This window comes from Eulemur rufifrons, chromosome 1 (genome assembly GCF_041146395.1).
Source record: "Eulemur rufifrons isolate Redbay chromosome 1, OSU_ERuf_1, whole genome shotgun sequence".
NCBI classification, from domain to species: Eukaryota; Metazoa; Chordata; class Mammalia; order Primates; family Lemuridae; genus Eulemur; species Eulemur rufifrons.
Genome location: NC_090983.1, coordinates 59,244,299 through 59,261,183, shown reverse-complemented (window position 1 = coordinate 59,261,183; position 16,885 = coordinate 59,244,299). Strand labels below are relative to the sequence as shown.

General features: G+C 33.2%; 1 protein-coding gene across 1 annotated transcript in view; it reads right to left on the bottom strand.

Annotated features, from left to right (window-relative positions):
- The window catches only part of SCN7A (sodium voltage-gated channel alpha subunit 7), a 60,286-nt gene that overhangs the window by 13,841 nt on the left and 29,560 nt on the right, over nt 1-16,885 (bottom strand). The window contains exons 13-17 of the mRNA XM_069471824.1: nt 16,038-16,394; nt 10,015-10,452; nt 6,851-6,956; nt 4,368-4,522; nt 806-979 (exon numbers count right to left, since the gene is read on the bottom strand). Of these exons, the coding sequence (XP_069327925.1) occupies nt 806-979; nt 4,368-4,522; nt 6,851-6,956; nt 10,015-10,452; nt 16,038-16,394 (1,230 nt within the window). The remainder of the gene's footprint in view (nt 1-805; nt 980-4,367; nt 4,523-6,850; nt 6,957-10,014; nt 10,453-16,037; nt 16,395-16,885) is intronic.

Here is a 16,885-nt window from a genome sequence, read left to right as displayed (position 1 = left end):
AATAGGGTAGGAAGGAAAGACCTAACTTCAAAAGTTTCATTTCAGCTAACATATAAATGCCAGCAAAAGTTCCAGGTGGAGTGAAAAATAGTGCAAAGGCATTAAAATGAAAATAATCTTGGCATGTTTGAGAAGCTTCAAGAAGTTCAGTGCTGGTGCATCAGTATATAGACTTGGACAGGGGAAAAGCTGAGTAGAAGATAAGACTGGAACACATAGAGACTTGCAGGCCATTGATCGCAAAGACCGTGGCTTTTGCTCTGAGTGAGATGGGGTGCTATTAGTGGATTCTAAAAAGAGAAGTGATGTGAGCTGACTCTCATTTTACAACAGTCACTCTGGTTGCTGTGCGGAGAGCAGAATGAAAGTGGGTAGGGAAGACAGAAGCAGGGATGCCAATTTGGAATCTACCATAGTGATCTAAATGAGAAATTCTGGTAGCTTAGATCAGCATGGTACTGGTGAAGGTCATGGTAAGTACCCTAATTGTGGATATATCATTTAAAAGTCAAGCCAACAGAATTTACAGGTGCTGATATTTTCAAGATATTGCATAATAAATTTATTTGGTTAGCAGTGGGTTCATAACTGATTATTACAATAAAACAGGAGTGAAGTACTGAACTTATTAGAATGAGAAGAAAAAGATAGATGCTAAACATTGTAAATTGGGATGTTGGAGACTAAAAATGTACAGAGAAAGGAAAAAGGAAGATATAAGTAAGCGGAGGGGAAATTGAAAGAGTTAGAGTAAAGAAGAAAAAGTAAATCAAATAGCCTTTTAAATTTTCTTTAAAATACGTACAATAACAACCATGAAGTCCAGCTTGTACCACCCATTAGTGAAATAGGCTTTAAAACCATATGCCATCCATTTTAGAAGCATTTCCAAAATAAAGATGTAAGTGAAGATCATGTCAGCATATTCTAATAAAATTTTAATAGTCTTTCTCTGATTGATATATATATCTTCAAAAGCCTGTGGGTTAAAAATGTAAGGATTAGGTGTACATGTAATTTCTAAAAACTCATTTGACATAGAAGGGAATGAAATCCTATCTCTAAAAGCATATGGCGAGCATTGTTATAGGTTGTAGTCTCAAGTGCTGGTTCACTTTGCTTGTATTTATTGACATAATCTGTAAGTATTATTCTCTGATTCCATGCCTACAGGAAACATCATTAATTGATCCCAGAACTTCTTATATAAACTTGGCTTCATAATTGTTTCAATAGCCCCTCTCAAATCAGTTAATAAAACTTAACATAAGAGACAAAACTTTTAGTCACATCTGATAGGAATCTTATGTGTAATTCCAGGTAGCCAACTCACAGATATATGGCACTTGCTCAAAGAGAAACACAGACTTTTAAAAATGTTTTTAGAAATCTATATGGCTACTAGAAGAAAAAGTCACAAAGGTTGCTCTGCTGCAGAAATAATCAGGCAAACCAGTGGAAACACATAAATATGAATTAAAACTATAATTGTTTCTCCAAAGTTTCTCCATTTTGATAGGTCAAACTTAATTTTTACGTGGAACATGTAAAGTCTGATAATGTCATTCAAAGCAATTTCATAGTTTTTTAGTACTGAAAACGGGCAATAAGTACCAATAACTTCAGGCAGACTTTCACTATCAAAGTGCATCCAAGGATGGAAAGTAAACAAGGGTTAAAATAATCTTATGTAAAGAATGATGTGATTATTAAAACCCACTGTTAATAGAAGTAAATACAAAATAACAATAGATTTGATGATTTTTAATTGAACCAATTATGGAGTAAAAGTGTCCATAAAGCAGATTATAAATATCACAAAAAGTAATTTAAAATTCTTTTTATTTTGTTACATATATTTATATTTCAATTATCCAGCTACCTAATGCAAAATACAATAAAAAGATGTACAGAAGCCTCTACTTCAATTAGCATGGATGGAATAATTTTTACCAGGCCAATGATCCTGCTGTGAACAACTAGAAAAGCTATATAAAGTTTAAAAAGCATCTCTTTTTAAAGGTATCACAGAATTTCTGCATCAATAAAGAGCAGATGAACCCTAATTGTAGAAAGGAAAAGGTTAGAGTATATGTAGGATGAAAAGATTTACCATGTGATTTTAATAAAAATAAAGCTAATATCAAATGAGACAAGATATATAACTTAAGGATATTTCATAATGATAGAGGGGCCAATACCATGGGTATAAATATGTATGCATAAAATAACAGGTCATCAAAATATATAAAGAAAAATTAACAGCACTAAAAGAAGATTGTTAAAAACATAACAGTCATGGTGGGATGATTTAACACATTCTTTCCATAGCTAACAAAAGACAAAAAAAAAAAATCCTTATAGTAAGGATATAGTAGATGATAGTAGATGGGAACAATAGAAATAACAAACCATAACTGCACCCAACAGCATCATACAACACACACTTTTCATGTACATATTGAACATTGTAGTAGATACCAGAGATGCCCATCAAGAGCACTTTTACTGGCAAATCTACCTATTCCACAGCAACTATTATTGTTGCTTCATAAGGCACAAATGAAGCCCTTTCTGGAGAATTGCTTCTGCTAAACAAGAGCCACCTCACCCAAGAAGCCATGTTTCCACTCCTAGCGGGACACACCTCAGTCAATGGCTAAATGACATAGAGATATAAATGCCATTTGATTCACTCAAGGTGGAACTCTGTGGTGCAGTTTGGGCTCCAGTAAGATCAAACTGAACCTAGCCTTGCTTGAGGACCATGAAGAAGCCTCCAATAAGGTATGTATCTTAATAAAATTCTCTTTAAAATCCACCTCTACCTCCCCTCCTGGCTACCAAATGTACACATAAGGTCGAATCTCTAAGTGGCTATGGAAGTACTGAGATTGCTAAGGAAGAAGGATTATACATGCCAGAGGACCTGGCCCATATGCAGGACCTAGTAACATGTACCAGCAGGAAATGGGAGCGTATTCCTGGGAGTGGATCCTGAGAAAACTGTGTATTAGCTTCCTATTGTAGCTGTAAGAAATTACAACAAATTTAGTGGCTTCAAACAACACAGACCTATAATCTTGTAATTCTTGGGGTCAGAAATAAGGTATCGAGAGGGCTGGTTCCTTTTAGAGCCTGTGACGGCTCTCATTTCCTTTCTTTGCACTTCTAGTGGCTGCCTATATACTTTGGCTTCTGATGCCTTCTTCTGTCTTCAAAGCACAACCGTCCAATCTTTGCTTTCATCCTCACATCACCTCCTTTTCTGACTCCAACTCCTCCTGCATTTCTTTTGTAGGACCGTTGTGATTACATTAGGCTCATCTAGATAATCCAGGATAATCTCCCTATCTCAAGATCTTTAACTCAGTCACACCTGCAAAGACCCTTTTGCCATATAAATTAACATTTAAAGATTTTGGGGATTATGATATGGACTCATTGGGAGGCCACTAATTAGCCCACTGAGGCTGGATCAATGCAATGCAATCTGGTTCACAACCATGACTCCATCCTCTCTGTTCAGTGCATCTCACAGTTAAGTAGTTCTTGTGTATCCTATCCTGTTCTTTTTTAAGCAAATGAAGACAAATATCAATATATTTTATTATTCTTCCTTTCCTACATAAGATGCAGAAGGCCATACAATTTATTCTAGACTATTCTTTTTCACTTATTATCATATCTGGGAGAATTACAATATCAGTATGCAGACAGCTCTGTATTTCTAAAATAGCTACATAGTATTCCATTGAACGATTGTACCATAGTATAAGCACCTATTATAGACTCTTTTTTCCCCAATCCTTTGCTATTACAAAAAATTCTTAAGCCAATAACTCTATAAATGCATTTAATACATATGAAGATACTTGTAGGACAATTTTCCATAAGTATTATTATTGTCAAAGGGAAAATACGTTTCTAGTTTAAAGGCCCTTAAAAGTATATGTAATCTTCACTTTTCTTATTAAATAGGTACCAAAGTACAAACACAATACAGCAGTTTTGGATGTCCAAATTATTAAACTGTTTGACAAACAAAACTTCATTAAAGTCAGAAGAATCAAATATCTATTAACATTTCATTTTCCCACTATCTCTCATATATTTTGAATTATATTATTTATTTAATTTTATATTTCAATTTAATAGCAATATTAAATTTAACATTGAATGATATACATACAGACTTTCTAAGAAAGTGTAACATTTAGTTTTTAAAGCTAAAATCACAGAATATGAAATTTGGTGCTATACTAAGTATTCTGGGGAAAGTTATCTGCCTGGTGACTTTCTGAATTAACAGAATTATGAAACATTTGTTCCCATAAAAGCATCACACACCCTGGCTGCTCACTTACCAGAGTGCCTGTGCTGAGCAAAGTGACAAGGCCAATAAAACACTTAAACCAACTGTTCTCTACTATTTTGAAGCAGGTTTTCCTTATGTTCTGCCAAATCTTTCCTTTCTTGGATGCTCTACTGATTTGACCAGGTGAAGATCTCCGTCCATAACCTGCCAAGAAAGAAACTGTTAAGAACAAAAATGTGGAAAACTCATGAAAAAGTACACATCTCAAACATCCTACCATATGCTTTAGCAGTTATTTATTTACATATTCTGATGTAGGTAGTCTCTTATTTATAAACAGTTGATTTTTACTCATGCTGTAGTGACCACTGCAAGCATTGAGGAGAAAAAGAAAAACTGAACTTGTGTAGTAATCGGAGGAAAGAAGTTGTGAAAGGCAGGGATAACTTAGAGCATCCTCTTACTGCAGAACAGTCCGAGAATAGAATTTATTCCCCAACCCTACAAAAATAAATAAATACACACATCTTCTAAATGTTACATTGTAGTATAATGCCTGAAAATTCACCCTCTAAAGATTCACATAGAATAACATGCGTTCACATTTAAAAACACAAACACATACAAGATGTTAAGAGGCATAATATTAGTTAAATCAATTAAATTCCTTTGATTTCAGTTCTTAAGTTGCATGGAAATTGGAATTTTGATTGAAACTATTTAAGGAGGTATCGTGGCTAATGACGTACTTTGTGGGTAGAGTACATGAATATGGGGCTGAACAAGAGTGTTAACAGAAGAAAAACCTGAGGCTTGAGAAGAGATTGATAAATAGATGAGAAAATGAAGAAATGGAAGTAGGTGGAGTTTAAAGTCAAAATACTTCATTTTAAAATTTTGTCTAGTGTTAAATTACACATCTCTGGTCAAAAAAATATGAGACATAGCACTCTGGGAGGCCAAGACAGGAGGATTGCTTGAGGTCAGGAGTTTGAGATCACCCTCAGCAAGAGTGAGACCCCCATTTCTACTAAAAATAGAAAGAAATTACCTGGACACCAAAAATATATAGAAAAAATTAGCTGGGCATGGTGGCTCATGCCTGTAGTCCCAGCTTGGGAGGCTGAGGCAGAAGCATTGCTTAAGCCCAGGAGTTTGAGGTTGCTGTGAGCTAGGATGACGCCACAGCACTCTAGCCCGGGCAACAAAATGAGACTGTCCTCCCCGCCCCGAAAAAAATTATGAGACACATTTCCTCCCTTGTCTTAGATGATCTAAGTCTTAGAATTCATGCATCTGAGAACAGATTCTTATTTTAAAGATAGAAATTTGAGATTTAAAAGTTACCATTTTGATGACTTTCCAGTGATTTCAAATGTCCAAACGTTAATAATTACTTAATTTTTCTAGGAAACTAATTTGAATTATAAGACATCAAATATGTATATTATATATCTACATGAATACTTATACATTCTTAATATTCGTGTTAAATACATAAATGTTACTATTAGAATCTGTTTTCTTATGAGAGTTACAGGATGTTTTCATATGAGTATTTTAAATGTTGACCCCATTTCATGAAGTCTGAGAATATTTTATTCCACTTCAACACATACATGTGTATGTATGGATGTGTGTGAACATATATATATGTGTCTATATATATACATATAAAATACATACATCTACTTTTCAGAACTGCTTTAATTATAATGATTTTATGTTTTACTACAAAATCATGCTCTGCTCTAATGTACACAGGTACATAGTTACTAGTATAAAATTCAATATGAATGTTATGTGATTTTACCCAATATTACTTATTACATGAAAAATATGTTTTGGAATCAACACTATCAATAATATTCCACTTACACAACGCTACTCATTGTTCTATTCTGCATTAACTATATCAATTAATATATCTGTAAACTGAAATAATGAAGTATGATGAAGACGTAGATATTATTATTGGGTGCTGATTTTTGGGGGGCAAGGTTCTCTTTCTCTTATAATATTATACACACACATACATGCATATATGTATACTAATTTGATCTTTTTAACAATCTGACAAGATAAATGTTATTATTATCCTCATTTTTACAGATTAGGTAACTGAAACAGAAAGAAGGTAAGTAAATGGTGGACTGGGTTTTAAAATCAGGCTGCCTGATTTCAAAGTCAACCCTCTTTACTCCACTAGACTTTAGGAAATAGGGCCTTTCCCTCTTTTCCCAATGTTGGCATTTTTTTGACATTTATTATAAGTGTCTATCAGGATACATATATGCACACACGTGTGTGTGCTTATCCCTTAGCCAAATTAATAAACTCATTTGTAATTTTTTTTATTTCAGAATATTATGGGGGTACAAACATTTTAGTTACATAAATTGCTATTGTACCATTTGAATCAAAGTTATAAGTGTGCCTCTTTAAAATTAAAAGTATATCCAATACTATTACTTAGGTTAAGAGAAATTTAATCTAATTTCAATAAAATTACCAAAGAAATTTTTTTCTTACCATTTTTAAGATGCTTCAGCCTTTCATGTTCACAGACCATTTCTTCCTCTTCAGAGATAGCTATATCAACTGTACTGCATTCAGATGAGCTAGATTGCTTTATTTTCTAAAAAGTAAAGTCCCACCAAAACAATTGTGATTGGAGTTTCATTTACTCATTGTAGCTAAAATTTATTTCATTTTCAGAAGTAAGAATAATCATATATGGAAAGAATATTATCAAGTTTAAAAAATTTTAGGCCAATTTCATGATTGATATTAAAATGCACCCAATGCATCCACATTGGTATAAGTTGAAGTTTTAAAAAATATTTTAGAATACTTAATTTAAGCTATAATGATTTTTAGATTAAAATTAACATTTAGTTAATAACACTTTGCTTCTAAAATACATATAGGCTACCTTTAAATTACAAAAGGATTTGGGTTCCAAAGTTTTCTTGAAGTTACTCACAAGGTTCCCATATATGCTCTTTCAAATATATCAGTAGCTCAAAACAAATATTTCCTTGATGCTAAAGATGGGTAGATACTAATGCATGTATTTTGTATTGTAAAATCTAGTCCAGACATTCTTGTGCATGTCATCATAGGATGGGATTGATGTGAGTTTGTCATGAAGTGACATAAAGGAAAGGTACAAGGAAAAGGGACAAGACAGGCCTGGGAATGTGGCACAAGCCCTATGGAAAGAACCAAGATGCAGAGACTGACTTTCTTTCCCACCCTAGTCTTGATTAAAGTTCAAGGCTGGTTAGGACAAGGTGGTCATTGCTTTGCAGAGGTAATAATGCAAATAACTTGGTTTGCCTTTACTTGAAATTATTTTCTAATAATGCTTCTTTTAAAAATGAGTATATAATATATCATCCTTTAAAATCACCAAGATATTAAAGTTAATAGTATATAAATAATATTTTCTAATTAAAATAAATTGAGATAAGCATGTTTAATCATTTGAAATAAAACTAGTATTATTTCTTAAAAATTAAAAAAATATCTCGGTAAAGTAGCAAGCAAAAAGAAGAGGGAATTATAAATATTTTGTCTACCTCTTGGTCTTATGCACAATAAGTGTCAAGGAAATATAATTATAAAATCTTGTTTTCTTTAGTCCTTACAGGGTCAATTGTGAGTAAGTCAGTATGGTATTCAACTAAAAAAATAAAATATCCGGGAGAGTATTACTCTTAAATAAAGCGATCTTTTTTATCATTTCAATTTCCTTTACATTTTTAAAATTTATTTCTAATGAAATAAAGGCTACAACAATGTATTTATTTGAGCGTAAACAATGAGTAAATGAAATATAATATTTGGAACCCAATAATTAAAATATGCTTTACATTTATCTTTTTAAAGAGTTTTTTAAACCCTGGCACAAACTATTTGATGTGATTTTTCCAAAAACTGCATGAGTAGGAATTATTCTAATTTTATAAGTAAATCAATTAGGAGTCAAAATTATAAATCATTTACTTTGATAGAAGATTATTTAATGGCATTAGAAAGTGACCATGATATGTTACTACATTATAAAAAACACATTATAAAATATGATGTAAAGTTTGGTGTTTTTTATAATATGTAAATATATATATATTTGTAATAAAAAATCTGTAAGTGCATATACCAAAGGAACAAGTATTGTATCTCTGAATTATCAGTGATTTTTATGTTTTATTGTTTTGGCTTTTGGTAGATCAACATCCTAAGTACTCATAGGCTACATAATCTAGAAAGTGCCTGGCTAATTAAATTAAATGTATAACTAAATATATAAATAAGTGAATATATCTTTTGTGACTAGTTAACCAACCAAGACCAAATAATTATGCAGCATAAATGACAATTTCTAAAATTTCAACATTTACAGTTATTTCAAATTACAGCTTTCCTATGTGTTTTCATACTCCAGACTTTCCAAAAAGATGGGCAAGAAGTTTCTGGGAATATTCCAACATGACAGTGCTGTGGTAAATAGCAATTTTACCCAGAAATATATGGCAGTCAAAGTCTTCAGTGAAGATAGAGAAGTGTGCTGGGTAGGAATTTTCCCCTCTTTTCTAGTAATAGTATTAATTAAAGGTAAATTAACCGTGTGTGGAGTGCAAATGTTTCTCTACCTAAAACTAAGATGCCTTCAGCAGACGCTGGAAGGACCTTGAATAATTGAAACTGAACTCCTATTAGAAGACTGATTTGAAAAGTTACTCAAGGGAGTATCTGTCAAACTCTCCACAGAGGTAAGGGAAAGAATAGGGTGCCAGAGATGTTGGGGACCTGGAAAGAGATATTTCATGACCCTTCCATGCCGGTGAATGATCTGAAATGATCCCCCAGTGGGATCCAAAGCAAAAAGCCCATAGTGCAGATGTGATCTCTGTAGGTGTAGCTTTCTACTACATTACACCTCCTATTAAGGCATTATGCTGCTTGCAAATGGAGACAATAAGACTGTTTCCAGTAGGGTGTACATTTTAGAAGGTAAATGCATAACAATATCTATCCTTCTTTGAATATGACCCTGACTTTTTTTTTTTAAGCCAAGGGTTTATAAAACTACCAACTGCTTACAATTCCAACTGGTGGGATTTTTTTAATGTTTTAGTCCAACTTAGTTAAATATGTTATAATAACATGTTCCAGAAATGAACTAACAGAATCTTAGAATTTTAGCAAGCAAGCAAAAATCTTAGCACTCTTCTAATTCAATTTTCATTTTAAAGATAATAAAGCCCAGGGAAATTTAATATGATTTCTTCAATAATACATCTTGATTTAAAAAAAAAAACTTTTGTTTCCTCAGTATGCTTTTCATAACCCCAAACTGCCTGTTTATTAATTAAAAATTTTCATAATAATATTATCTAATGTGTCCTAAGTGCTTACTATATACTAGACATTGTTCTATGTACTATTAAACTATTTTCTTAGTTCTTCTATTCCCCCTAAGAAGCAAGTAAAATTTTATCCTCATTTACAGATGAGGAAACTGAAGCTTACAAAGTTTAAGTAATTTGATCAGGAGCATAAAATCAGGAGCTAAGAGTGGTGGAGCTAAGACTGAAAGGGTAGTCTGATTGTGGTACCATTGCACTGATTTACTTCCTTATCAACAATGCCACAAATCAGTAAGCAATCAGGATATTAAAACATCTTACCTCTTTGCTGCCTTCATCACCTGACTTGCTCTGAATCTCTTTATTATCCAGATTTTCTATATCAGATTCTCCTGAAGCAATTGGTACAGTTTCTGAGACACTAGGACTGGGGATAAGTGATTGACTCTCATTTTCGGTCATTGTGTTTTTCTCTGTGCCACTGCTTTTTTCCTTATCCTTGAGGAAATCTTGGGTGTTGCTCAATTCAGAAAGGGTATGGTCGGAAATATCCTCTTTAACATATACATCATTTACATGGTCCATTGTCTCCTTTGGGATATTTTGTTTTTTGCATAATATTTTAAGAAACACATAGTTTATTCCTTTTTTAATCCTCGCTATTGCAAGCTGGAGATTTTTTGCTTCATTGTTCTCTTCAGTTGTTGCAGCGTTGTATGAACTAAATGAGCTCACCAATGCCAGAAATAGGTAAAGTATCTAAATGAGGAAGCAAAATGAGGCTAAATGTATCTCATTGTTTTCTTTTAAATTTTTTAAACAATAAAAAATTCTTTTAAAAAAGCTGATTTGAAAACACTTAATATCTGCTCTCTTAGCATTTTCAGAAATACAATATATTGTCATTAACTACAGTCACCAAGTTGTACAATAGATTTCTTAAACTTATTCCTCTTATGTAACTGTAGTTATGCATCCTTTGACCAACATCTCCCCAGTATCCACTTTCCATTAACCACCCCAGCCTTTGGTAACCACCATTCTACTCTCTGCTTCTAGAGAATGGATATTAAATGTTCTCACCACAAAAATGATTACTATGTGAAATAAGGCATTTGTTAATTAGCCATTAATAGATTTAATTGTTCCACAATCTATGTATACTTCAAAACATTATTCTGTACCTAATAAATACTTACCAATTTATAGTCAATCTAAAATGTAAATAAATTTAAAAAAAAAATGACCTGAGAAAAATTTGAAAAATGAGCATACGAACTAAAATGATACTCAGTTCTTAATCACCTACAATGTGTCACATGCTGTAGGGGTTTGTATACCTAGAACTCATGTTAAGCTCACAACATCTTATGCAATATGATTTGTTTCTCTTTTACAGATGAAAAAGGCAAAACTTACAGATGTCAAATATCAAAGGTCACACAGATTAGACTCAAGTTTGTCTAAGCTTATCTTCTCAATGAGCCACTGTCTCATCCAAGGTGAGAAAGTGAATTATTACTCCAGACAACTCACTTCACTTCAACTGTTTTCTCACTGGTGTCTCATTTGGCAATGAGGCTTACTTACAGACAGATAATCTGTGCGGGGGCTCAATGGCCCTCTTAGGAACCACACTGTTAATTTAACATCTCTATCATTCTCAAAGGACAGAGTTTCCTGATATCAGAAGGTGAGACCTAACATAATTTAAGATAGGTGGTTGGTGTTTTTTTTCCTCCTTCAATTAGGCGCAGTGGGAAATATGGAAAGGGTGTTAGGTAAGAGTTTTATGACTGTAAGCTTCATATGAGCAGGAACCAGATTTTATTAGACAACCAGCACACTGCTAGGCACAAAGTAGGTGATAAGTAAATATTTGTTGAAAAAAATTAATTAATTATAGAATGAATAAAAGAATAGATTTTGAGCCACAATTTGGACAAGGAAAAATGATGCTATACCAATTATATTTTTAAGAGATTACAATCTAAGATTTCTTACATCTTAGACACACACATTCACAGATATGTACACACACATACATATATAGTGAGAATGTTAAAATGCTGAAAATGAAGTTAATATTAAAAGCTCAAAATGTTCTGAAACTGTGGTTTAAGGAAAGAACTTTATAACACTGCAAAATGCTACTACTTTGCTCAGATGTGCTCTGAACTAAAAATAGCCTGGTCTCTTAAAGGATTAAAAAGGAAGGATAGGCTGTGTAAATGGCCAAAGCTATGGAGGATTCATTACTTCTTCTAATCTGAACATTAATAAAGAAGAGAGGGAGAAAAGGAGGATGGTATTATATGAATTTAGAGTAACTTTTATTATCTGAATTATACTGTATAAATTTAGAGTCACATTCTTCCACTTACAGAATCTATAACCAAATTCAAAACGCATATTGTTTTGTGTTAAGAAAAAAGAGAGAAAAAATGAAATAATGTATATAAAACAAAACATTTAAAAGTTTCCCTCAAATTTGCTCTCTTCCTCCTCAAAAGATATTTACCTATTGGGTGAGATCTGAGCAATTCATATAAAAATCAAGTAGTATAAAAGAGAAAGAAAATTCAGAATTTATCTAATTAATTTTTTTTTCTGATTAGGAGTCAACAAACATGTATTAAAGATTTTTAACATGTATGGAGACTCTTATTTTAATATTGTTCTAATTAAAACTTAATATATTTAATTTGGGTATATATAAATATATATGGGACATAATACATATTTATGATTGTTTTAATTTTTATAAATTTTGTATTAGCTTTTCTATTTTTCTTTCATGTTTCTATTACTCATTGTTTAGTTTATGTAACCAAAACCAGATACTATATCTCATCTGGTGGCAACTATCTAAATTATAGATAAAACAACTGGAAGGGCCAGGAGCGGTGGCTCACGCCTGTAATCCTAGCACTCTGGGAGGCCGAGGCGGGTGGATCGCTCGAGGTCAGGAGTTCGAGACCAGCCTGGGCAAGAGCGGGACCCCGTCTCTACTAAGAATAGAAAGAAATTATCTGGCCAACTAAAATATATATAGAAAAAATTAGCCGGGCATGGTGGCGCATGCCTGTAGTCCCAGCTACCCGGGAGGCTGAGGCAGTAGGATCGCTTAAGCCCAGGAGTTTGAGGTTGCTGTGAGCTAGGCTGATGCCGCGGCACTCACTTTAGCCAGGACAACAAAGGGAGACTCTGTCTCAAAAAACAAAAACTAAAACAAACAAACAAACAAACAAAAAACAAACAACTGGAAGAAAATAGCACCTCTCAGGTTTGCCTAACTGAAACTCTTAATAATATTAAATAATTAATAAAAAATTGATGCAGACGTAGGGGTTAACATTTTCTAAAGTGTAAAGAAATGAAAACAAACATTTACAAATTACTTATAGGGTGGTAGATAATTTTATTTAAATTATAATAACCCTAAAAGGCATGCATCGTTGTTATGTTCATTCTCCCATTACATGAGTCAGATTTAAAGAGGCCTGTGTAATATGAACAAGGACATTCAATTAGTAAGTGATAGAACTGAAATTTGAACATATGCTCCTTTAGATCTGAACTCTGTACTTTTTCTACAATTGGAACACCACAGAAAAATGTAAAAGCCACTTTAAATGCTTGCTTTTGTGTATTATGATTTTTTTAAACACTTCCACTTAAGGCTCAGAATCACTGTTGGAATTTTATTAAAGGAATAAGACAAAATTAAATTTTAAAAATATGAATTACCTTCCTTTTACACCATTGCATATTGGAAGCATGGAGGGTAAAAAGGTCAACAACCTCACAAATTCTCTCCTTGCATTTTTTCCCCTTCTACTTACTCTAGTGTTGTTTTCATGACGTCCCACAGCTGGATGACTACAGAGGAGAATAAATCTTAAAGGATTTAGTGAACCGAGAAATATGATGGCCAACCAATTAGAAATGGAGGTTCATTTAATTTCATTTTATCCTGAAATCTCCCGGCATAGTGACTTGAAGTTTCTCATCACTAGGGATAAGAAAAATACAAATAGAATGGAATTCAAAATCAAGGAAGCAGAAATGCTGAGGGATTATATTATATATACTATTTAAATTTATATATTGTGAATAACATATAAATGTCTAATATGCCTCAGCATTTCTGTTTCTTTGCTTCTGAACTCTGTGTGTGGTATTGTTGCTTTTCTCAACAGCCATGGCCCTTCCTTTTGGAAACAGAAACAAATATTTAATTTGGGCAAATTGCCCTTATCCCATTATTAGTCATGGGATTTCGGTTTGGACTGGTGTCATCTCCAGCTCTAAGGGAGAGTTCTAAATGGCTTAATATAATGAATGTATTCCTTACCCTAGGCAATAGAAATTGATTAAAAAATGGACACGTGACTCAGAGTTAATGAGATAATAGGAAAAGTTTACTGTCGCCTCTAGGAAAGAAATTCTGTCTTCTATTAGACTTGATATGATATGACGATGTGAAGCTTTTGACTGCAAAAGACATCTTGACAAAACAGGGGATACCAACCAGCAAAGAGCATAGGAGAAAGACAGAACTGAGATCCACAAAGACCTGCCTTTAATGATCCCATTTGAACATATGTGCCATACCACAACTGAAGCAAGATCTCCTCTCTCCCTTTCTCTGATATTTTGCATTATGCATGCTGACTTGTATGATCATTTTTTCAGTCAGTTAGAATAGTGTTTTATATCACTAGAAATTGAAAGTGTACTAGTAATAGCTACAAAGAACAGAGGGTATTAAAGTAGTATTTTTACATGTTGGACACTATTCTAGGCTTTATGATATAAAGAAGAGTTATGGTTCCTTCCCTCATGGAGTTTATAGTTTAGTAAGGAAAGTAGACAAGTACATTGACAATTAAACAATGCCAGTGTGATAAGTGTATGATGAGAGTATTTCCAAGGTGAAAGAGAAGCAAAGAGAAAGGGCACAGATAAAATTGAGTCTAATTTGTGTAACTTTTTTTTTTTAGTCTTTTGGGAAATGTACTTGATCTTAATGACATATGAGTAAAATGCAACTACTGAGTCTTTTTTTTTTTCCGGTAAGGACCATTTTCTTTTATAAGCCATACCTTTATCTTAGAAACAGTGAAAGCTGCTTATTCAATTCATGTAATGCCACTTCAATTATTAGGAAATTTAAAAGTGAAAGCTTTCTCCCTTAGTTAATGCATAACAGTTTTATAGATCAGTTTCAATCTTTGCTGCACAATTTAATCAACTGGGGATTGAAAAAAATACTGATGATCAGACCATGTCCATATATCAATAAAATCAGAATCTCTGGGAACTGATCCAAGGGATCAGTGTGTTTTTTATTAATTCCCCAGGTAATTCCAATGCACAAGCAAATTTGACAGCCAGTGTTAGATTTAAGTGCTTCTTAAAATTTAATGTGCACTCAAATCACCAGGAGCATTGTTCTAATGTAGATTATGCTTCCATAGGTCTGGGACGGGATCTGAGAATCTGAATTTCTGACCATCTCCCACATGATGTCAATGATACTTTGAGTAGCAAGGTTATAAACCGGTACTATCCAGTAGACATATAATGCAAGTCACATATGCAATTTAAAATTTCCAGTAGCCACATAAAAAATCATAAACAAAAACAGGTGAGATCAATCTTACTAATGTATTTAACTAAATATATTTAGTTAAATATAAATATAGTAACCCACTTTATCCTGAGAAGATATATTCTGAGACTCGCAGTGGATGCCTGAAACCACAGATAGTACTGAATGCTACATATACTATGTTTTTTCAATCCAATAGCCCAGGTGGCTACCAAGGTACAGGCAGGTAGCGTATACAGTGTGGATATGCTGGACAAAGAGATTATTCATGTCCAGGGCAGGACAGAGTAGGGTGGTGGGAGATTTCATCGTGTTACTCAGAATGGCAGGCAATTTAAAACACACAAATTGCTTATGTCTGGGATTTTCCTTTGGATATTTTTGGACCATGGTTAACTGAAACCTAAGAAAATGAAACTGCAGATGGGGGGACTACTTACTGTATTATCATTTTCAAATGCATCCAATATAAAAATTATTAATGAAATAATTTATATTCTTTTTGGGGGTAAGGCTTCAAATCCAGTGTATATTTTACATTCACAGCACATTTCAAATTGGACCAGTCATAGTTCAGCTGCTAATAGCTGCATATGCTAGAGGTCACCCAATTGGATAACACCAAATTGGATTGATAGACCACTGGATCCCATCAATCCACATCATGAAAACATCAGAATATCTTGTACCAGCTTTTAAAAGAAAAATAAAAACATGGACTACTTACCAATAAGTTTCCAATTAAAATGACCATCATGTAAAAAGAAATACACCAGGATTGGCCTGCTACCTCCATGCAGTCCCATAAGGTTTCTACCCACTCTCCACAGAGAATTCGGAACACATTCAGGTAGGAGTGGAAGAAGTCATACATATGCCAGCGTGGGAGTTGACAGTCTTTGTCTATGTGACAGACACATTCTTTGTAACTCCGACCAAACAGTTTCATGCCGAATACAGCAGAAAAGAAGATGAATGTGAACAATAGCAGAACCAAGTCTTTCAAGGCCACCCATGAATGACTAAGAGTCAGCATCAGATTCTCAAATGTTGGCCAATATTTCCCCAACTTGAAAATGCGCAACTAATAGAGCAATGTAAAAAACAAGAACAAAAAACCTGGTCAGTATATATCACAATGTAAATTTAATTTTTTAACAGCATTATGCACATACATATACACAGCCTTTAAAGTTTTAGCCATTATTAATATTAATCCCTGAATACCCATTTCATGTATAATGCAATGCATATTACATGTTCTATAATTTTGCACACTGTATCCATAACACATCCTCTTCAATTGATGTATTTGTCAATTCCCATTCAATATTATACTATTATAATTATTCTAGTTTTATGTATAATATCTCATAGGCAAGTACTCATTCTTTCTTTTTGCTTTTCACAATATGTTGGATATTTTGACGTACAGATGATATTGAAAGTCTGTGAGGATCCATTGAATTCCACTGAAGGTCCTTTTGTGTATTTCCCTTTTAAAGGAACATATCAAAGACCAAACACAACATTCCAGGTTTAGTCTGAATATTCCCCTTCTTTCACTAGATTTTT